The sequence below is a fragment of the Gossypium hirsutum genome, chromosome A10, assembly GCF_007990345.1.
Source record: "Gossypium hirsutum isolate 1008001.06 chromosome A10, Gossypium_hirsutum_v2.1, whole genome shotgun sequence".
NCBI classification, from domain to species: domain Eukaryota; kingdom Viridiplantae; phylum Streptophyta; class Magnoliopsida; order Malvales; family Malvaceae; genus Gossypium; species Gossypium hirsutum.
Window position 1 is genome coordinate 89,057,504 of NC_053433.1, and position 24,031 is coordinate 89,081,534.

Here is a 24,031-nt window from a genome sequence, read left to right on the forward strand (position 1 = left end):
ACACTTACCCGATCCGCTGTCCGCGATCGACTCAATAGTGTCGCACACATAGTGTCCATAATGATTCACGAATGTATATTGAGTCCGCACACTCAGTGCTATATAATCAACTCGCACACTTAGTGCTACGTAATCAAATCGCACACTTAGTGCTACATAGTCAAACTCGCACACTTAGTGCCGCATGGTCAATTCGCACACTTAGTGCATCATATTCGTTTCGCACACTTAGTGCAACATAGTCAAATTGCACACTTAGTGCTGTACAATTTAATCCCGCGCACTTAGCGCCAATCTCATGGTCATAAATGGTTATACCAGCACGTTTAGTGCCGAGATCAACAACTCAGTACATCTTACCTCTTTTCTTTTCATTCAACAATTTCATCATCACATACGTACATGCATATATATATGTATATTTATTCATTCCATTCAGCATCAATACATAAACATTATGACCATTTGAAATAATACCAACTACATGCTTAACGACTTACCTTGTGTTGGGTAAGACGGTTCCAACTCGACTACTCAGTGATCTTTTCTTTGCCTTTATCGGATCTAGTTCCCTTTTGCTCTTGAGCTTAAGTTCAACAAAATTTAAAATAGTCATTAATCGACTATTCAAGTATTACTTTCAGAATAATATATATATTGATTTGACCTTCACACACATAGATTATAGTAAGCTTTATAATAGTCAATAAATAACTCATTGGCAAATTTTCATTAATGTTTACAACAAAATCACATATTCACTACGAGCTGTTTTCCTGAGCAGTAGTCGCTAAATTGTTTATAACTGGAGCTACAAAACTCCAAATCACTAGCCGTTAATTTTCCCTGAATATAGACTCGTATATCTTCCATCCATAAAATTTTCAGAATTTTTGGCTTGGCCAATCAATACCAGATTTTTCTTAAAGTTTCCCCTGTTTCACTGTTTGACTATTCTGACCACTCTTCACTACGAATCAAATTTCTCATTTTACAGAATTCAAAATGTGTTGTATTTGATCTCATTTGAAACTACACTCATTAAGGAGTCTAAGCATATAAATTTTATCTTATAATCATTTTTGTACAATTTATAATGATTTCCTAAAAACAGAACAGGGAATCTAGTAGTCATTTTGACTCAGCCCCACAATACTTCAAATATCTCAAGATCGGTAACTCTTTTGTTTTTATAGTTTCTTTTGTAAGAAAATAGACTCTTCAAGCTTTAATGGAATAATTCACTCAGCTTCTAATTCAACTCCTACAAATTATGGCGATTTTCCAAAATCACCTTACTGCTGCTGTCCCCAAACAGATTATTACCAAATCAAATACTAACATTAGCATTTCACCTTAATAGCTAGCTTACCAAGCCTTAATTTAACATATTAATCTTTAACATATCTTTCACTTTTCATCAACAACTATCAAAAAGCTCAAGCACTCATCAATGGCAAAACACAAAATCATCATCAATCCACAAAATTGAACCATGGGTTTTTAGAACTCAAGTGAACTACTAAAACATGCATGCATCTCAAGAACAACATCAAACATACCTTAGTCTAGCAAACCACCGTAGCCGATTTTCTCAAGCTCTTCCCCTTCCTTTCTTTCCTCTATTCGGCCAAAGGTGTTCAAGAATGAACACATTTTTTTTTTGTTTTCTTTCTTCAACTCACGGCAACAAGGGGGGGTATGGATGAGACCATTTTTTTTTCATCACCCTTCCTTTCATTGTTTAATTACCATGCTCTTTATTTTATTTTATTTAGCATACATCACTAGCATAACATGTTGGTGACATGTTTCCACCCATAGCATGGCCAGCCACTATGCTTTAATTTGGCTAATTTGACATGCAAGGACAAACACTTTCCCACATATATTAATGGGCCACTTGAACACTTGCCTAGCATATTTCTAAATTGTCTCACATAAGTCCCTACTAATAAATTCCACATACACTGACCAAATTAAAGTATGGAACTATCACACAAGCATTTACGCACATCATAAACACAGAATATAATCTTTAATTATTTATAAGACTCGGTTTTGTGGTCCCGAAACCACTTCCCGACTAGGGTCAATTTTGGGCTGTCACACAGGGTAAGTAAGATTGCCAAGTTATATATTTTGCAGGGTTCAACTATTACTGGTGATGCCATCGTTGCTTCCTCTTCCTTGTCAAGTGATGATGTTACTAGAATTTTGCATATGTGTCTAAGGCATATGAGTGAGGGTGGCATGACATAATTAAGGAAAAGAGGACTTTTTGATGGACAAGGCATTAGCAAATTGAAGTTCTGTAAGCACTGCATTTTTGAGATGCAAAAGAGAGTTTGATTCATTAGAGGAACCCATTACATGAAGGGAACACTGGATTATATTCATTATGATCTTTGAGGACCATTTACAATGCCCTCAAGGGGTGGCGTTAATTATATGCTGACGCTTATTGATATTTTTCTAGAAAAGTTTGGCCATTCTTCTTAAAGTAAAAAAGTAATGTGTTTTCCATGTTTAAGGCTCGGAAGATTATGATCGAGAAACAGATAGGAAAATAGATAAAACACCTCTGTACAGATAATGACTTAGAATTTTATTCTGATAAGTTTAATGAATTGTGCAAATTAGAAGGAATCATGAGACACTTGACAGTTCGCCATACTCCATAGCAAAACCTAGTTGCAGAACGAATGAAAAAATAATCATGGAAAATGTTTGATGTATGTTGTCGAATGCTTGTTTAGCGAAGTCGTTTTGGGCTGAAGCAGCCTTTACTGCATGTTTTTTGATTAATCGGTCTCCGTCCGTGGCCATTAAGAAAAAGACTCCACAAGAGGTATGGACTAGTACTCCTATCAATTATTCTGATTTGAAGATTTTTGGGTGTCCTGTGTATGCTTTGATAATGGTAAATTGGAACCTAGATCTATTAAGTTTGTTTTTCTTGGATATAAGGTTGGTGTTAAAAGGTATAAGTTATGGTGTCCTAAAAATAGAAAAGTTGTAATTAACAAAGATGTTATTTTTTTATGAAACTACTATGTTGCCTAACTTACCCTTTAAATACTCTTCCGATAAAGATCAGCAGAAATCAAACATAAATGTGAACCAGGTAGAGCTTCAGATTGATCCAGGATCTAGAACAGAGTCTACTACTCAAGTTAGTACAGAAACTTATAGTAGATTTGCTTCTTCACCACAGTTAGAATCACAATATTCTATAGCCAAGAACAAAACTAGAAGAGAAACTAAACATCCAAAGAGGTTCACCAAGGTTGATCTATCTACTTATGTTTTAAATGTGACTGCATATATAAATGCAAATCAAGAATCATCTACTTATTCTGAAGTAGCTAGCTGTGAAAATTCAGGACAATGAATGATTTTCATGCAAGAAGGTATAAAATCACTCCATAAAAATTGTACCTGGGACCTAGTGGAGATCCCTAAGGGTAAAAAGGTTGTTCGTTGTAAATAAGTGTTCAAGAAGAAAGAAGGGACTCTAGGAGTTGAAGAACCTAAGTATAAAGCAACGCTGGTTGCAAAGGGTTATAGTCAAATTCCCAGTGTAAACTTCACAGATGTGTTTTCTCCTGTTATTAAACATAGTTCGATTCAAGCTTTACTTGGTATTGCGACCATGTATGATTTAGAGCTTGAACAGTTAGATGTGAAAATAACATTCATGCATAGAGAACTTGGGGAAGATATTTACATGCAACAATCAGAAGGTTTTATAGTCTCAAAAAAGGAAGACTATGTTTACTTGCTGAAAAAATCCCTTTATGGCTTGAAACAGTCATCTGTGCAGTGGTACAAGAGGTTTGATTCATTTATGACTACTCATGATTTCAAAAGAAGCAGTTTTGATAGTTGTATTTATTTTAAGAAAAATTGTGATGGTTCATCTATATATCTACTCTTTTATGTTGATGACATGTTGATAGCAACCAAAGATAAAAGAGATATAAGAAAGGTCAAAGTCAAGCTTAGTAAAGAATTTTAGATGAAAGATTTGGGAGCAACAAAGAAGATACTTAGGATAGAGATTCTTAGAGATAGAAAAGCATGTAAATTGTACTTAAGTCAAAAAGGATACATTGAGAAAGTTTTTTGTAAGTTCAATATGTTGAGTGTCAAGTTTATTAGTACTCCATTAGCAGCCCACTTTAGGCTTTCACCAGTTTTGTCTTCGCAATCAGATGATGAGATTGACTACATGTCACGTGTTCCAAATTCTAGTCCAGTGGGATCTTTCATGTATGCAATGGTTTGCTGATGTCCAGTTTCTGGTGATGCCATTCGGCTTAACAAATGTACCTGCAATGTTTATGGATTTGATGAATAGAATTTTCAGCTCGTATTTAGACAAGTTTTTGGTGGTATTTATAGATGATATTTTGGTTTACTCTCGAGATGAAAATGAGCATGCTGAGCATTTGAGAATAGTGTTGTAAACTCTGTGAGAGAAACAATTGTACGCCAAATTCAGTAAATGTGAATTTTGGCTATAGGAAGGTAGTTTACTTGGGCATATAGTATCTGCTAAAGGTGTCAGAGTAGACCCGAATAAAATTTCAGCCATTGTTAATTGGAAGCCACTGAAGAATGTGTCTGAAGTCTGAAGTTTTCTGGGACTAGGTGGTTATTATCAGAGATTTGTAAAAAGTTTTTCAATGATAGCTTCTCCGATGACTCATGTGCTATAGAAAGATGTAAAATTTGAATGGACTAATAAATGTCAGTAGAGTTTTGACAAATTAAAAGCTTTATTTGATAGAAGCTCCAGTATTAGTTCAGCCAAAATCAGGTAAGGAATTTATAGTTTACAGTGATGCGTCATTGAATGGTTTAGGCTATGTTTTGATGCAAGATAGTAAAGTAGTAGCCTATGCTTCACGACAGCTAAAGCCACATGAAAAGAACTACCTGACACACGATCTTGAATTGGCAGCCATTGTGTTTGCATTGAAAATTTGGCGGCATTACTTGTTTGGAGAAAAATGTCACATATTCACTGATCATAAAAATCTGAAATACTTGATGTCATAGAAAGATTTGAATTTGAAACAGCGTAGATGGGTTGAATTATTGAAAGATTATGATCTTGTTATTGAGTATCATCTGGGAAAAGCCAATGTGGGTTTGATGCTCTGAGTAGAAAATCCATATTTTCCTTGCGAGCTATGAATACTCAATTGTCATTGTCTGATGATGGTTTAATCATAGCTGAGTTATAAGCTAGACCAACATTTTTGCTACAAATTTCTGAAGCTCAGAAAAATGATAATAAGTTGCAAGCAAAACAGATACAAGGTGAATCGACTCTTAACTCAGAATTTTAGATCAGGACTAACAGTTGTTTGTTATTCAGAGGCAGGGTATGTGTACTAAAAAGTTCAAAACTAGTACAGAAAATTTTGAATGAAGCTCACAATGGTAACATGTCTATTCATCCTAGTAGTAATAAAATGTATAATGATTTGAAAAAGATGTACTGGTGACCGGGAATGAAACGAGATATTTCTAAGTTCGTATCTAAGTGCTTGATATGTCAGTAAGTAAAAGCTGAATATCAGTTGCCTTCTAGACTATTACAGCTGGTTACGATACTGGAATAGAAATAGGAAAGAATTATCATGGACTTTGTAACGGGATTATCCCTATCTCCAAAGAAGAAGGATGTCATTTGGTTAATCGTTAATCGGTTGACAAAGTCTACACACTTTATTCCGGTACGTATAGATTATTCCTTGGATAGATTGGTTGAATTATACATTTCTGAGATTGTCAGATTGCATGAAGTGCCTATCTCTATTATTTCAGATAGAGAACCTAGTTTACATCTCAATTCTGAAGCAAATTGTAAGAAGCTCTGGCTACTCAGTTACATTTTAACACTAAATTTCATCCCTAGAAGGATGGTAAATCTAAACGGGTAATACAGATCTTATAAGATATGCTTCGGTGTTGTATACTTGAGTTTCAAGGTAACTGGGAAAGGCATTTGCCTTTGGTTGAATTTGTTTATAATAATAGTTATCAGTCTAGTATCAAAATGGCACCGTATGAAGCCTTGTATGGACGTAAATGTAGAACTCCATTGTATTGGCCAGAACTCAGTGAGAAAAAGTTACACGGAGTTGACTTGGTCCGAGAGACATAGGAAAAAGTGAAAGTAATTCGAGACAGCTTGAAAGTAGCCTCTGATCGTCCAAAGTCCTACGCTGATTTGAAACGAAAAGAAATAGAATTTCAAGTCGGTGACAAAGTATTCTTGAAAGTGTCACCTTGGAAGAAAGTTCTCCGATTTGGTCGCAAAGAAAAACTAAGTCCACGGTTTATTGGACCATATAAGATTATAGAAAGAATTAGAAAGGTTGCATATCGGTTAGCTTTGCCACCAGAGCTTGATCAGATTCATAATGTTTTTCATGTGTCTATGCTAGGTGGTATCGATCCAAACCTTCACATGTTATCTCTCTGACAGAGGTAGAGATTCAGCTTGATATGACATATGGTGAAGAACCAATTAAAATCTTAGCCCGGGAAACAAAAGAGTTAAGAAATAAGAAGGTAGCTTTAGTAAAAGTTATTTGGCAACGTCATGGCATTGAAGAAGCTACCTGGGAGTTGGAGGATACTATGAGAAAGAAATACCCGAATCTCTTTACTGGTAAGATTTTTTAGGATGAAAATCCCTAAAAGAGGGGAGAGTTAAAACAGCTCATTTTTCAGTGAAATCAAAACAGTGGTTTCGGGACCACAAATCCGATCTGAAAATAAGGTTTATTTTTTTATTTCATTATATGGTCCGTATTATAATAGGCATGTCGTGTGAAAATGTTGATATGAAAATTTTATCGATTAAGTGTTTAATTACAATAAAGACTAAATCGCATAAAATGCGAAAGTTGAATTCTAGTAGCTATAAGGATTAAATAGCTATGGAAATCAATTCTAGAGGTCTTTATATGGTAATTAGACCATTAAGAAAACTATGTAGATTTTTCTTGGTGACTCATCCATGAAAATATAGAAAAATGGCAAGGACTAAATTGGAAATAGCAAAATACTTAATTAATTAAAAGTTGAAAAAGAAATATATCATCTTCTTTTCATCATCTTCAACCTAAAAACATATGGAAACCCTAGGTGAGAGAAAAGAAACTTTCAAGACCTAATTGGGTAAGTTTCCTTGTCCCGTTTTAGTAATTTTGATATTTTAAAAACTGAGATAGCTTAATCTCTCTATTTGAAGGATTAATTTGAAAAGTTATCAAGGTATGAAAAATGGGTCATGGATGTATATGCTGGAAATTAGAAATTTATGGTAGAAAATGAAAGATTTTTGATCGATAAACAACTTTTACAAAGTGATTTTTGATGAAAACATGATTTATGGACTAAAATTAAAAGTTGTAAAATTTGATGAAAAATTCTAAAATTTTATGAATACATGTGCTGTAAAATTTGTAATGGGGCTTTGGTTTGGCTTGGAATAAGGATTAATTTGCACAAGTTTCATTTCCGAGCCTAAGGACAAAATTGAAATTTATGAAAAAGTTAGGGGCAAAATGGTAATTTTTCCTAGGATGTAAATTGAGTCCATTTGAATATGAAATGTGTGAAATTGATGGTTAAATTCATTTATATAGATCCGAAAAACACTAATTTGAAGTTAGATCAAAGAAAAAGAAAGGTTTCGGATTAGTAGACTTTCTACGCGAACAAGTGTCGAGGTAAGTTCATGTAACTTAATCCGACATGTAAATATGTTAAATTGAATATTGTGTTGGAATGTGACTTATATTTATGTACATTACTTGAATGCTATAATGAGAAATTTAATTCATGCTTGTTATGGTGAAAAAGGGTTAAGTCCCGATTGAATATTGAATTCCGATGATTATATGCACTTTCCCAAAACTAACAAGGTGTTGCATTTGTTGCGAATGGGATTTAGCTCGGACAGGATTTAGTTCAGACAAGTAATCCCATAAACCTTGTTATAGAAAGAATTTTGCCCGGATAGGTAATCCTGTTATAATACCTCTCGAGTATACATTACGATTAGGGTTTAACCTGGATTGGTAATCCTAATTGAGCTTTTGAGCATATATTATATAAGGATTAGCTTGGACTGGCAATCCTATTATACGATATGTGACTCGAGAGCATGTTCCTTAGTTAAGTGCCCTAAGAGGTACCCTTGAATAGAATTGACGGATTCTTGAATCGTACACCCCGAGTGTGCTACTTGAGCATCCATCGGAATTTCAATGATTCAATAGACATATATCTCTAGACATGGCATGATAATTATGAGATGAAATGATAATGTCTTGAAAGTGTATTGTTTGATGAGCTCACCTATTCTTACTTGATGTATATGTAAACTTTGTGACTAACATGTTTGATTGGATACATGTGTTTAGGCAGTTTAGCCAAATGGATGGAAAACTTGTTATTGTATGCTTAGATTTAACAAACGGGATTGGTAAGTTTAGTTTCCGTTTTACAAACTCACTAAGCATATAATGCTTACTTCGTTTATTTTTCTCCTGTTTTATAGTGTTCGTAAGCTTGCAAAGGTTGGAGATCGTTGGAGCATCGTCACACTATCAGCTAGTCATTTTGGGTAAAATTAGTAAAAATCATTTTGGTATTATGGCATGTATAGGACAACTTGGACAATAGTGGCTTGAAATGTTATTTTGTAACCTAGCCATTGGAATGACTAGTAATGGTTTATTTTGGTATGACTAAGTAGATTATTATGATATATATGCACACATGTGTTATGTTAAGAATATGTTATCAATGTTGTGAATGCCTAAGTTAAACCAAGGTAAGTTTACAAACACATATGCATGTAATGGTATGCTATGATGAAAGATAGAATTGCCTAATTTGAATGTTTGGATTGGTTGGTATTGGATGTGTGTTTCAAGTGCAGGTCTTGGGTGAAATTTTGGGTGAGAAATGAAGCTAGAAATGGCTTCATTTTGTCCTCATGGGTAGACACACGGGCATGTGTCTAGACCGTATGTGACATATGGCCTGATAACATAGGCTTATGGTTAGGCCGTGTGTCACCTGCACCTTAATTTTGAGAAACAGAATGCTTAGAATTGAGGGCAGAGACACGAGCATGTTCTCAGCCGTGTGTGCCACACGGTCTAGAACACCGGCGTGTGTCTTGGCTGTGTGAAACATGCACCTAATTTTGAATTGAATTAATTGACTACATGGCCTAGCAAACGGGCGTGTGGCATGGCAATGTGTGCAAGTTAGAGAGTTACACGGGGTCGAACACGACCTCTAGCACAGGCGTGTCCCTTGGATCACACGAGCGTGTGAGCCCTGCACCTTGGAAAATTTTTGAAAAGTTGCGAAAAATTCTTAAAATTCCCGATTCAGTCCCAACTCGATTCTAATGTTCGATTGGGCCTCGAGGGCCTAATCAAGGGACGTTATGAATAATTTCGGTAAATGAATAGTAATTTACATAAATTATTTGTAAAATGTTCTGAAAGTTTTGGTAATGCTCTGAAACCCTGTTCCGACGATAGATACTGGTTAGAGGTGTTACACCTATAGATATGATGACTAAGTCACTTCCTATAACCAAGTTTGAGCATTGCTTGGACTTGGTTGGTGTTTATTATTGACGAATACCCCTTTAGGGGTTTTGTGGAATAGGTGAAGAACTTGTTCGTTGAGAATTCATGTCAAGGTGGAGATTGTTAGAGTTTGTGTGACCCGAATCCCGTCACCTGTTGAAGAAATAAATAGTGGCCAAATAAAGGGATCTATGAGGGCGAGAGATCGAGAACCCGTATAGAACTAAATTTCTTCTATTTGACATTGATTAGAATAAAGATTTTCAACCCTTAAATAGATGTAGTCGAAACTCCTCTTGTATCATTTGTTTTTCAACATTAGTAAATTTCTTCTCCTCTGCCTGTAGTTTTTTCTTGAAAGGGTTTTCACATTAAATATGTATATTCTTATTTTTCTTATTTTGTGATTATTCTATTGTCATTATTAGCGTCTATTATAACAAAAAATTTATAAGATTACTTTAATATTGTATTATTTTTAAAACTAAGACTGATTGAATTTTTAATATTTATAAAAGTTGAAGAACTAATTTACTTATTTTAGAAATTGACTATGAGTACTTGCACTAAAATAGAAAATAACTAAACCCCAAACTGATGTCATTGAGGTTAATTATATTTTTAAATATTTAAATTTTAAAATTCAAACTTGATTAACTCAAACTGTTTAATCAAATTGATCCAATAATTTGAATAATTCAATTAATTAAAACTCAAATCTTAAAATTTTTAATTTTTTGAATTGAATGAATTTTATTTTTTCCTTAAAATAAACATAACAAAAACATAGTTTAACTATTTATATTTTTTCTTTAAAAAATATTATTTATATTTTGGTCCTATCAGTAAAACCACTCTACACCGTCCATATCCCGTAATGCGATTTTTCCTTGTTCTTTTAAATGAAATGAAACCATAATGAAATTTGGGTGATGCGAAAAATCCAAACCAAACTGTAGGACAAGATTTGATTAAAGAAAGCGCCAATTTTGCAGGTGAAAGAAAAGGGCAATTCAGTCAATTTATTCTCACCATTTCATTGAATTCGAAATAATAGGAGTCCGGAAACGACAGTGTGAAAAGGTAAAAGGCAGAAAAAGAATAGCAATCTGTAGACATCGGGGAGTGGAGTGTTTTTGTCTTGCTCTGCAATTTTTATTTTATAACTAATTCCTTACACCATATTTTTTCTAAAACCCTTTTACATTTCATGTTTTCTTGACAACGTTTTTCTTTTTTTAATTTCTCTATAAAATTTGAGGGTAAAATACAAAATAAAGATTTTTAAAAAAATTAAGAAAATAGGCTAAATTTTTTAAAATTTATGAAAATGGGCTAATTTTAGTAAAACGTTTTCCGCCGAAAATATTTTTAGGAAAAACTCAAAAAAATACTTTCAATTGGAAGTGCTTTTCACGTGTGACCGATAAACACTCTAATATATATTTTTAAAGAATCACAAAAGTAAATAATAAAACAAAATTATTTTTTATCACTATTGTTATACCCCTCAACATGAGATGATTAGAGAGATACACGTTGGCGCCCTCCTCTCTCTACTGTCTGGGAAGTTCTCAATTTCTCTGAAAGGATCCCTAGTCACTCATTCTTACGAACGAACTATCTACTTCCTTTGGAATGGTCTTGCGTACCCACCTTTATGAACAACTCATTCATTCTACAAGGCGTCCGCTCTTCTATTGAGAATGTGATTTTTAAGTCACCAAACCCTATTTGAACATAACAACCTTGTATTGTGATTTATAAAAAATAACAGAACGAGTCACATCACATACATCCCCTCATGTGCTCTACAATGATGGTAATATTTCCAAGCACGAAACCTCTATTATATATCCCCAGATCGATGAAGAATAGATCCCTAAATTTTTAAATTCAAAAAGTAGATGACTATATTCTTGAAAATAAAAGTAGGGGGATATTACCATCTTAAAAATTTAGGTCTAATTATTAACATTGTTAAAATTCTTCTATTAAATTCTCTGGCATGACATTTTAAAATTAAAAAAAAATCATTTGATAGTCATATAACAATAAAAATAACGTTAAAAATACTTATATGACTTTTCTTAAAAATACTCATTAGAAATTTTCATGATAAAATAATTTTTTGTTGGAATATTGTTCTTAAGAAAAATTGGCGTTAGGTTGATTACTTTTTTTTGACTAAATTATAGAGTAAAAATTCAAAGGTTGCAATATGCTCAAAGTTCTTATAGTCTTCATATATTTGGAATTTAATATCCATACTTTTATTTTCAAGAATTTAATTCCTATGCTTTTCGAATATTAAAATTTAGGTCCATTTTTTAACACTGTTAAAATCTTTATTTTAAATTTATCGGTGTGGCATTTTGACATTCAAAAAGAAATACTTCATTGGTATCCATGTAATAAAAAATGACATTATAATAAACTTGAATTTAATTGAGAATTTTAACGATGGTAGCGATTCTTAAAAATTCACCTTAACATTTTAATCAGAATAAAATATTTAAACTAACTAATGACGCTATAAAAGTTGAGGCACTAAATTAAGTCAAAATTAAAGTATAAAGATTAAATCTTAAATATAAGTGAAATATAGGGATTAAAATTGAAATTTAACCATTCTTAAATAATTTTAAAGTATAAAGTATAGATGTCTTAGAAACAATTTTTTTTTTCAAAATTAATTGTCAAATGTGATCAAATGTCAATTTTATAATATATGTTATCAAATATAATCATTTATAATATATGCTAATTTTATAAGGCATTGATATCGTTTATAAGAACTTAAGTTGTAGCCTTCATTTTCTTCAAAGCTTAAGTTTGAATTACTATTATAAAAAAATATCATTTATATATTGTCAACTTTAAACATCATATGAAAAAATTAGTGTAATTAATGTTTAATGTATATTACATTTGTTAAATTAAAACTAATTAATTACATTAACAAATTAAATTAAAATAAATTATTATAAGCACTAAATAGACTAAAATCAAACTTGTTAATTAATTCACACATAATTTTTATACATGAGAATTAAATCTAAACGCTTAAAATCTCAAAACTTTACTCCTCGTTCACAATATATGTTATATTTATACTAAAAAATTGTAAAATACTACTCATGTAAAAGAAGTCTAAAGATGTGTTTGGATGGGTGGTGTGTTTACATAAGATTAGTGTAAAAACAGTAATGGTTGTGAAATTAGATATTGTAGAGTGAGACAAAAAATAAGGTAAACGCACCGCACCCAATCGTTTATCCAAACCCACCCTAAATCTAATTACTTATATGTGTTTGGTTTAATGAAATGAAATAAATAAAGAATCTAATAACTATACGGTAAAAATGAAATATAAAAAATAATAAATTATGCTGTTTGGTTGATTAAATGAAATACACAAGTAATAGTATTAGGCTATTGGGTTGGCTAGATTGATGGTAAGGAATAAAAAAGTAATAAATGTTAAATGACAAAATTACCTTTAAGTTAAATAATGGTATTTTTATTATTCTATTATAATTAAATGCTTATATAAATTTAATTTCATTAATATAAAGATCAAATTTTATAAAAAACTTTGAAAAAAAAACCCTAGCCAATAGTGCTTTGCTTAAGCATCCTAGAGGAACAGTTTATCCTGCGGCTTGGGATGAAGAAAAGTGGTGGTGATGAGAGTTTTGTAGGAGATGAGATCTCTCTTTTAGCAGAAGAACTCATTCAGTTATCGGTTAAAAGTTCAAAGGTTGTACCAAGCGAGAAGCCAACCCTAATCTGCACTATTTGGACAAAAAAATCCTATAATCCAGATAGTTTTAGGGCACAGATGAAAAGTATTTGGAAAACGAAGAAAAAATTTGAGATCCAATTGGCAGGGCAGAACCTATACTTGTTAGTGTTTGATAGTGGAGAAGATTTGGAGACAGTTATGGAGGTACAACCATGGCTATTTAGGAAAAATCTAGTGCTCTTTGATCAGTTAACTACATCGATGGAAAGGAGTTAGATTCGGCTTAATTCATCCCCATATTGGATTAAGATTCGTCCATGCTTGCCAGAATTCGATAAAAAAAATTTGATGCATGCTATTAGGGCTACTTTTGGAGGTATTATGAGATCTGAAATTAATGGGGATTTCTGTCGACTTAGAGTGCAATTAGATGTACTAAAACCCTTACGCAGGGTATTTTCGTCTCAACAGAAAATCAGTGTAAGTCCTAGATTCCTTCTAAATATGAAAAATTACCAACTTTTTGCTTTGGTTGTGGAATGATGGGGCACGGGCTCACTGAATGTCTTAAGTCAATTCCTGTAGAAAAAAATAAAATTAGAGATGATCTTCATTTTTCTTTAGCACTAAAAGCAGAAGTAAATTTTAATGGTAAGGAGAGTTTAAAGTTTAGTGCCTTTTCAAAAAAGATGCAGACTCAATGTTCATATACAGATGGTATAGAGAAAATCTTTAAGCCAATTTTTGAAGAAAAGGGTAATACTGATACTGACCAGAATAGTCAGGATGGTGCACAATTCACAGGAAAGGTGACAGCAATGATGATGCAGGAGAGAGCGATAGTTAGAAAAGAAAACGAGAATGGGGAAATCAATAATCACGAAGGAAGATCGAAGCCAATCAGGAAGCCAATATGAAAGAGATTAGAGACAAAAAGAGACATGGAGAGTGGAAATGGAGAGAGTAAATTGAGAAAGAGAAAATCAGAGGATATAGAAATTGAAGATGACAGAAATAGAAATTCTTGCGAAGTGGAAGCAAAAAGAGTGAAGTTTGATGACCAAGATTCTCACAACAACGGGAACTCACTTTTGGTGACAGAAAATCTCAAGCAATGTGGTATTACCAATCAAGATAGATGGACGGCTGCCAGATGGCAAGTCGACCGGACACAATGAAAACTACCTGTTGGAACGTTCGTGGATTGGGGAGTCCACGGGCAATAAGAAGGCTTCAGTTTTTGCTAAAGCAACATAAACCCCAAATGGTTTTCTTCATGGAGACCAAAATCGATGAAAAGCGTATAGAAAGAATTAGGAGGAGATGCGGTTTCGAGAATGGTATTGATGTTGGAGCAAAATGCTCTAGAGGTGGAATTTCTTTGGCATGGAAAGCAGAAATTACGGTTCGACTAAACAATTTATCTAAAAACCATATTGACGTGCTGGTAAAAGAGGATAATGTTAATCAAGAGTGGAGATTTACAGGGTTCTATGGTTTGCCTTACATTACTAATAAGGATGACTCGTGGAATTTGTTGAGGAGGTTGGGTCAAAATCAAAACCATCCATGGTTAGTATGTGGTGCTTTTAATGAAATATTGTATTCTTTTAAAAAAAGTGAAGGTCAACCGAGGGAGGAAAAAGAATGAAAGCTTTTTACGAGGTTTTAAAAGAATGTCAATTAATGGATGTGGGGTATTCGGGGGGTGGTTTACATAGGAAAGAGGGAATCTACCAGAAATAAATATTAAAGAGCGATTGCATAGAGGCATGGCAAATGAAAAATGGATGCATCTTTTTCCAAAAGGAGCTATTTATCACTTAGCATACTCGATTTCAGATTATTGTCCCTTACTTATTAATACTAATAAAAAGACAATTTTTAAAGGAAGCCCAAGTTTCAAGTTCGAGGCATGGTGGACAATGGAGGAATCTATTGAACAAGAGATTAAAACTCGTAGGAATCATCGAATGAAACTATTGTTGAAAAGCTTGGAAGGTTGCATATTAGATTGATTAGGTGGGCAAGTTCAATAAAGAGAGGCAGTGATGGGTTAAAGAATAAGCTCATGAAAGAACTTGACGACACGAGTTAATGGCAAGGGATAGAGATGATGACACATTGGTAAAACTGATTGATACTAGGATTCAACTCAATATGGAGATTGATAAAGATGAAATGTACTGGGAACAAAGGGCACGAGCCAATTGGCTTCAATTAGGAGATAAAAATTCTGCTTTTTTCCATAAACATGCCTTAGTTCGTAGACGAATTAACACTATTACTAGGCTGGAAACGGAAGACGAGAGGGATATCTTTGGTGAAATAGCAATTAATAAGGCAACTTCAAATTACTTCCAGAACTTATTTTCTTCATGGGGGATTGGCAATTTATCCCACCTTCTAAAATGTATTAATTCTAATATTTCATCGGATATTAATGTAGATTTATTAGTACCTTTTACAGAAGAATAAGTATTTTTAGCTTTGAAAGGAATGGGGCCCACTACAACACCTGGTTGTGACGGCTTTTCAGCTTTATTTTTTCAAAAATTCTGGCACATTGTAGGTAAAGATGTTGAAAATTTTTGTTTAGGAATTTTGAATGAGGGAAGAGATATAAACTCTATAAATATCACAGACATTGTGCTTATCCCTAAACTACCAAATCCCACGAGTCTTGTTAATTTCAGAACTATCAACTTATACACAGTTTTATACAAAATTATGGCAAAAGTAATCACTAATCGCCTTCAAGGAGTAATTGGAGAATGTATTGACAAGGCTCAAAGTGCTTTTATCCCTAGAAGGCTACTTACTGACAATGTGCTTGTGTCCTATGAACTCCTACATACACTACGTCAAAAACGAATTGGGAAAAAGAGGCTTATGGCAGTCAAACTAGATATGAGCAAAGCTTACGACAGAGTTGAATGGGCTTTTCTAAAGAAAGTTATGATTCAAATGGGATTTGCAGTGGAGTGGGTGACTTTAATCATGAAGTGCATCTCCACAGTCTCGTACACAGTGAGTGTCAATGGAAGAAGATGAGATGTTTTTTAAACCCACCAGAGGGCTTCGTCAGGGAGATCCGCTTAGTCCTTTTCTTTTCTTGATATGCAGTGAAGGACTCTCGTTGCTAATAAGAATGTCAAAAGTGTAGGGATCCATGAAGGGAGTAAGAGCTAGAAGAAGAGGACCAGAAATATCACATCTACTGTTTGCAAATGATTGCACACTGTTTGGAGAAGCGACACATAAATGGGTAAAAATTTTAAAAGGAATTTTAAGAGAATATGAATAGTGCTCAGGCCAATGTGTGAATTTTGGTAAATCGATAATTTTTTATAGTTCAAATACAACTGAAAGAGACAAAGCAGAAACTTCGAGTATGTTAGTTGTTCGATGCTCCACCAATCTGGAAAAATATCTAAGACTCCCTACTGTTATAGGCAGGCGAAAGAATGAAGCTTTTCAGAATCTCAAGGATAAAGTGAAGCTGAGAATTGAAAACTGAAATACACGACTACTGTCATAAGGGGGAAAGGAGGTCTTTATAAAATCTATTCTTCAAGCAATTCCAACCTATGCTATGTCATGTTTCCTCTTACCAAAATCGTTATGTAGGAAGCTGGAAAATATTTTCACAAAATTCCAGTGGCAAAACGGTCAGGGAAGGAAATGGATTCACTAGTGCCGATGGAATTTTATGTGTCGATCAAAAGATGAGAAGGGAATGGGCTTTAGAAATTTAGTGCAATTTAGTATTTCACTATTAGCTAAGCAGGGGTGGAGGCTTATTACAAACCAGAATTCCTTAGTTACGCAAGTGTTTAAAGCTAAGTGTTTTCCGAATGATAATTTTTTAAATTCTCGATTGGGGAAAACCGATTCTTACATATAGAAAAGCATGTGTACAGCGAAGGGTGTTTTGGAAAAATACATGTATTGGAAGGTCGGTACAGGTACAAGTATATATATCAATACTGATGCTTGGATTCTAGATGCTGTTAATTTTAAGTTATCTTCAGTTATTAATGCCATGCAAGATGTTAAGGTCAATGAGTTGATCAACAGTAATGAGAGAACATGGAAGTGAGATTTCATAAACAATAAATTTTCCGCAGATGATGCTGGAAAAATCCTTCGTATCCCTTTAGCACGCACACCTCACGAAGATTTCTTGGTCTGGTGAGGTGAGTATTCAGGTGAGTTTTCGGTTCGCAGTGCCTATAAACTATTACAATAAACTATTACAAGCTTTGGAGGAAATTCCTAGAGCTTACACTTTACAAACAGGCTATATGAACTTTTACAAAAAACTATGGCTCCTTAATCTACCAAGCAAAATTAAGGTTACAATATGGAGAATCTCATGGAATTATTTGTCGACAAGGGTTAATATGCAGTAGCATTAGCTCGTCAGTAACACAAACTGCCCTCGGTGCGGTGAAAGTGCTGAAACAATCGACCATATTTTTCGCAAATGTCCTGTCACAGTGGAAGTTTGGTCACTATTAAAAATTCAGAATTTGATTCTGGTTCCTAACATGGATTTTTTATAGTGGATTACCTGGATTTTTGATCTATTTTTTATAGGGCAACAAATAGCAGACTTCATCAACAACTATATTGTTGAACCTAATGGGCTTGAAATAAGAAGGTCAATTAAGGGAAAGGAAACAAGAAAGTGGAGCTACCCACATCGCGAATTCGTTAAAATAAATTTTGATGGTGAGTATGATGCGACTCACCATAAATCTGCCTCAGGGGTTGTGGTCAGAGACGAGGAAAGGCTTGTCCTTCTTTCCTACTCAGAGATCAACCACGGGGTATCTTCCGCATTTGCAGCCGAAGCAATAGCGTGTAGAAAAGCGGTCAAAGTAGGAGTGGGACAACAATGGCCGAAGGTGATAATAGAAAGCGACTCCCTCACGATAATCAAAAAATGCACAACCAAAAGTCAAGATCGTTCACATATAGGAGCTTATATACACGATATACAACAAAACATTAACAGATCGAGAAGCTTCTTTTTCAAACGTACAATAAGATCTGCAAACAACCTTGCGCATGTAATAACAACGGAAACTTTAAGAAGGAAGGAGGAGACGTACCTGGAAATGGGGGTTCCGGTGTATGCTGAGATTCAACAAAGAATGGATCAGAGACGAGAGCCAGATTGATAACAGAGGGGAAACAGAGAAATGAAAGGAAAGTAAAGGAAAGTCGGAGAAATGGTTTTTGAAAGGATAAACTTTCCTAAAAGCTGAATCGTCAAAAGAAAATTGAAAGGTACTCTGATGATACGACGGTTTACAGTATGATCTGACTGGGCATTAATTAGGTTCATCAATCTATAATTTTTGACTGTTTGATAAATATCTAGATATTTTCTAATTAGTTTTTGAGCCTTTTTAGTTTCAGGCCGTGTCTTGTTTAGGTGCTGATTGGTTTTCTCTTTTGCTTTTGGACTTTTACTATGTACTTTTATTTTATTCAGTATACAGCCCAGTCTGAATTCTTTCAAAAAAATTCATTAATATAATTCAGAAAAATAATAAAAATAATATATGTAGAAAATTTTAATATTATAATTTATTAATATATATTATAAATATATTTAATAGTATAATATATTATTTATAAAAATATGATTTATTTCTGAATAACATTATAAATATTATGTCAAAAATAATATTTGAAAATAAATAATTTAACATTTTATATTTAATAATAAAAAAATTATTTAACAATATATTTAGTTTATTAAACTTACAAATAAATATAAAAATCATATTTAAAAATTATTTTATTATATTTAAATATTTAAAAATATTATTAAAAACCTACCATTTTATTTTAATATTACTTTATCTCTTTAGCTTCCATCGCTCCAATCCTTCATTTTGGTTAGTTGTTGACTTCTAGAATTTAAAGGCTCAAAACCCCAATTGCGAGAATGATGTTGAAAAAACCAATTCAAGTTTGATAGAATTTCTCTTGAATTATATGTTATTCATTATTGAGTGAAATAGTCATTCGTTGTCAAAGATTCTAATTCAACTGAATAAGGAATTCATTAAACCAAATTACGAAATAATCATTTCCCTAGAATCGAAATGGGTTGGCTATTCATGCCCACCCAAACGTACTGTCAGTAATAGTGGTATCGTATGATTGAATGGTGAAGTATACATATATAAATAAGTACGGGTGCATCAAATATAAATATTTAACTTTATATATGTGGTAATCTTGAAAAGTATGATTTAAGTTGAGGTAGGAAATGCAAATGCAGAGAAAAGGAAAGGACTAAAAGGAAAAGTTCTTTGTGTGCGCGCTAGTCGGAGAAGAAAAAAACAGTAAAGTAAAACTCACTGACCCTGGTGTCTGACACAGCGAGAAGAAAGGCGAGAGAGAGAGGGGGGGGGGAATCTCCAAGTTCAAATAAGACCAGCATTTTCTTATAGTCGGAGGCGAGCTAGGTTTCAAAGGGAAAAAGGAGAACAAAAATGGAGAAAGGAGGGGAAGATCCTGAGTTTTCATATTCGTATTATAGGAGGAAAGAACGCATTGCATTGGTAGCCATTGTAGTGCTTGCTTCAGTGGCTGTTGCTTCGCTTTTAGTGGCTTTTAGCTACTATTGTTATATTCGTAACAAGGTCCTCTCTAAGCGCTCCAAATCCCACTCTACTGGTACTGTCTACATAATATTTTAAATAAACTACACTATTTTCTTTTCTCTGCTTTCATTTTCTTGTATATTTATGTTGGTTATGATGACGGTGTAGTAGATGTGAATATAGGAAGATTATTGGGGAAAATGCATTCCCTTTGTGTACTATTCATAAGGACTAGTTCATCTTTTGTTCTTCCCTCTTTTTCCTGTCAAAAAAAGGTGGAAAAATATATTTGATTCATCTTGTTCTGTTTCTTATATAGTTCTTTTTACCTTTATTTGGTTTTTTAATTTCGTACCCGCGATGAAGTACTTCCCAAAAGATGGTAAGTTGATTATACCCTTTTGACAATGATTATTTTGGGTCTTTGGGGACTCGGACTTATGATGGTTTGTAGTCAGGGCCTGTAGTATAAGTAATCATCAATAAAGTGAGCTTGTTGCTTTAGCATGACTCGGTTCCTAATGTTCCCTTTTATGCAACTTGATGTATTGCTGGTCTTTTGTCTCTGAAGTGGTTGATTCTAAGGACAAAGCTTGCTGTACCGATCTTGAAGTTGCTACGGACGAAGGGCTTCATGTCTTTACTTTTAAGCAGTTACATTCAGCCACTGGTGGTTTCAGCAAGTCTAATGTGGTTGGCCATGGCGGGTTCGGGTCCGTGTACAGGGGAGTGCTTAGTAATGGCAGAAAAGTTGCTGTGAAGTTAATGGATCAGGCAGGGAAGCAAGGAGAAGAAGAATTTAAAATGGAGGTCTGCTATGAATACTGTTCTAAGTGTACTTTTCTGGTGTTCTGATATCTGTATTTCAAATGTGCCATGCTAACCCGTCGACAATATACATTCTGTTTACCTAATTCTTTATATTTCTTCTGGAAAAAATGGATAAAATGAGTTAATAAAGTGATGATATCATTTATGTTAACTTTCCTTTTATTTTAAGTTGATTTTATACTAATTGATTGACCATACACAATTGTAGGTGGAACTGCTGAAACGTCTACGTTCTCCATATTTGTTGGATTTGATTGGGTATTGCTCAAATAGTAGTCGTAAACTGCTTGTTTATGAGTTTATGGCAAATGGTGGTCTGCAGGAACATCTGTATCCCATTAATGGTAAGCTAGTACTTAGTAGTAGCCTTTGTTTATTAAAATTTCAATGTGCATGAGCTGTTAATTAAGCTTTTTTTATTATTCCAATCAAGATTTATCTTCGCATATAAAAGCTGGGTGGTATTATTTGCACCACATTTCTGCAACTCTTGCTTTCCACTTTTTTTAAATTGACAAATGTTCATGCACTTATGGGGAGTTTCCAAAGCTAAGTGAAGCACAAATGGGAATGCCCTGAAAGAAATTTGGGATATTGTAAAATCTTGAAATTTGGGATATTGTAAAATCTTGTCTTAGCAAGAGTGGAAGGATTGATGACTAAAATCCTTCTGAATTTGACATTTTAAAAAAATCATTAGTCCTTTTTGGCTATCTAAAATGATCTTGAGTTTTCAGTAATGCTAGAGCTTATCTAGGTGTTCTGCTTTTGAATGATGTTTGTTTATTCATTTGTCAGATGCCTAATCTAAGTTTCATCAATCAAGATCATGTACAAGCTTGAATTTCACTCTATCAGTGACTATTTTAAGAGCTCAGTAACATCATGATGTCAAAACTCATCCTTTTTGAAACAAGATCAGGCTTAGTTCAGTTGGGAAGAATGATTGATATAGGAGAGCTGTATCCATAACAACTGATTTACTGGTTGCATTCAAAATGCAGGTTCTAACAATGTAAACTTAAAACTGGACTGGGAAACCCGGTTGAGAATTGCTCTGGAAGCGGCTAAGGGATTAGAATATCTCCATGAACACGTTAGCCCTCCTGTGATTCACAGGGATTTTAAGAGCAGTAACATCCTTTTGGACAAAAATTTCCATGCCAAAGTTTCTGATTTTGGATTGGCCAAGCTTGGATCAGACAAAGCAGGCGGACATGTTTCAACTCGAGTATTGGGCACCCAGGGATACGTTGCTCCTGAGTATGAAATAACAAACTCTTACTCCAAACTGGAGGGGTTATTGTTGCTAATTTAATACTTAATGGTTTTCTTATCAAATTATAACTGCCCCGTTTTATATTGGGTTTGGTTGCCTTGCTGTGCAGATATGCTTTAACTGGACATCTAACTACAAAATCAGATGTGTATAGTTATGGTGTTGTTCTTTTGGAGTTGCTTACAGGCAGAGTACCAGTTGATGCAAAGAGACCTCATGGGGAAGGTGTTCTTGTATCATGGGTGAGTTTCAGTTCTTTTATCTTGAGCTATAAATCCTTTTTCAGTCTTGTAAGTTATTCTATGATGGTTAAGTTTATGTTATTTACTTAAGGTTCTACACTGGTCTATTTTTCCTCATTAATCTCTTTGTTTTGTGACTGGTGAATTCTTGCATCTGTTTCTATCTGTCATTCTTCAGTTTTTGCGTGTTGTATATGGCACAGGCTTTGCCTCAGTTGACAGATAGGGAGAAGGTCGTCCAGATAATGGATCCAACACTAGAAGGTCAATACTCAATGAAAGAAGTGATTCAGGTTGCAGCTATTGCTGCTATGTGTGTGCAGCCAGAAGCTGACTACAGACCATTGATGGCAGATGTTGTCCAGTCGCTGGTTCCGCTGGTGAAAACACACAGGTCAACAGCCAACGTTGGTGGCTGCTCGAGCTTCCAATAGTGCAAAGTCCCCTACATCCCAATATACATTCCCTGTTAGGTAGGGTTATGAGAATAATCAAGACCGAAGTTCAAATGTCCTTAGCTGAACTTAGAGATGAAAGTCTAGACTGCTATAATATGGTTAACTCTTATCAGTAGAAAGCCCCAACCGCAGATATCTCTACTGTGTTAAAGCTGTGGTCAACAAACATTACATCGATCTTATAAACCAATTGAAGCCAAGGATGGTAGATGGGGTTGAAACAAAGCTATATCCCATCTTTCTTGGTTGAATATATATTAGTGTTATATGCAGGACCCCAAGAAACTAATAAAACTCATTTCAGAAATGTTGCCTAAAACCAATCTGGCATTTGGTGTAGGGGATCTAATTTATCTGTTGGGTAAAGTTTTAACCTTTTCCCTAGAATCATAAATCTTAAATTTCTAAATTTTAACCCATCATGCAATAATTCATAAATCTAGATGAACAAAAAGGTAAACTTAAACCTTGCAATACTATTATTGTTTGCTAATTTTATTTAATTTTTTGACATTAGTTTTATTTAATTCTATTTTTTATGATCTAGTGTTAAAAAGTATATATATTAGTTAGAAGTTTTTTAAAAGTTATAATGAAAAGTCTAAATTACTGAAGAGATGATCACTTAAGTGTTTAATGAGCTTATTTATAATGTTAGGGTTGGCCATCGTCTTTAGCCTTAGTTTAGCTGATGTTTTTACGTTAAAATACATTGTGTGGACCAAAATACCTTAATCTCATTAATGTTTTCACGTATAGGGTCGGTGTTGTGACATACACTAACTATATCACGACATTGAAGGCTTCGCTTAGCTCGGGCTTAACTTCAGTGGTGTGTCACGACATCCACTAGCTATGTCACGACACCAAAGGCAATATGGTTATATTAGCCTTTTGCTCCCTATATTGCAACGTTTGAACTTTCGTGTTGCAACATGGCGACCAGTCTCGAGTTCTAATGCCTTCGAATAGTATCATGCACACTTGCCAAACACGTTAGTCTTCTTAAAGTAGAAAAACTAAATAAAACCTAATAAGATTGCTCATATTCAAGCTTTTTAAGTATGAAAACTAGTTTAATTTGTTACAATGAATTGTGGCAAATTAAACTCTTCCACACTTAAGTCATTGCTTGTTCTCAAGCAAAGAAAGATAAAAATGAAAATAAAAGACGACTCTTGAACAAGTATGATACAAAGACTG

The 24,031-nt window shown here is 33.9% G+C and overlaps 2 protein-coding genes and 1 long non-coding RNA gene across 5 annotated transcripts; 2 read left to right on the forward strand and 1 right to left on the reverse strand.

Moving 5' to 3' along the window:
• Positions 1 to 15,486: 15,486 nt before the first annotated feature.
• On the forward strand, positions 15,487 to 16,443 carry LOC107895580 (uncharacterized). Its single transcript, XM_016820839.1, has 2 exons — positions 15,487 to 15,802; positions 15,962 to 16,443. The coding sequence occupies exons 1-2, from the start codon at positions 15,487 to 15,489 to the stop codon at positions 16,441 to 16,443; spliced, it is 798 nt and encodes a 265-aa protein (XP_016676328.1).
• Positions 16,444 to 17,472: 1,029 nt separating this feature from the next.
• On the reverse strand, positions 17,473 to 18,901 carry LOC107896880 (uncharacterized). Of its 3 annotated transcripts, none has more exons than XR_001683915.2 (3): positions 18,147 to 18,848; positions 17,966 to 18,033; positions 17,473 to 17,883 (listed from the first exon to the last, which is right to left on the reverse strand). It is a non-coding gene; the product is annotated as an uncharacterized lncRNA (long non-coding RNA). The 3 variants fall into 3 exon arrangements; XR_001683914.2 differs by having other exon boundaries at positions 17,966 to 18,041; positions 18,147 to 18,817; XR_005903348.1 differs by lacking the exon at positions 17,966 to 18,033 and having other exon boundaries at positions 18,147 to 18,901.
• Positions 18,902 to 19,630: 729 nt separating this feature from the next.
• Positions 19,631 to 23,151, forward strand: LOC107896881 (probable serine/threonine-protein kinase PBL7). Its single transcript, XM_016822178.2, has 6 exons — positions 19,631 to 20,091; positions 20,590 to 20,828; positions 21,058 to 21,193; positions 21,854 to 22,112; positions 22,238 to 22,370; positions 22,574 to 23,151. The coding sequence occupies exons 1-6, from the start codon at positions 19,908 to 19,910 to the stop codon at positions 22,802 to 22,804; spliced, it is 1,182 nt and encodes a 393-aa protein (XP_016677667.1). The 5' UTR covers positions 19,631 to 19,907; the 3' UTR covers positions 22,805 to 23,151.
• Positions 23,152 to 24,031: the final 880 nt, after the last annotated feature.

Bases quoted from the DNA above. Each gene is read 5' to 3' on its own strand.
- LOC107896881 (XM_016822178.2), top strand. From the start codon at position 19,908: ATGGAGAAAGGAGGGGAAGATCCTGAGTTTTCATATTCGTATTATAGG. The intron at 20,829-21,057 runs GTCTGCTATGAA...ACACAATTGTAG, and splicing joins AAGAAGAATTTAAAATGGAG to GTGGAACTGCTGAAACGTCT. The intron at 22,113-22,237 runs GTATGAAATAAC...CTTGCTGTGCAG, and splicing joins CAGGGATACGTTGCTCCTGA to ATATGCTTTAACTGGACATC.
- LOC107895580 (XM_016820839.1), top strand. From the start codon at position 15,487: ATGGCAAGGGATAGAGATGATGACACATTGGTAAAACTGATTGATACT. The intron at 15,803-15,961 runs GTATTAATTCTA...GGCACATTGTAG, and splicing joins TTTATCCCACCTTCTAAAAT to GTAAAGATGTTGAAAATTTT.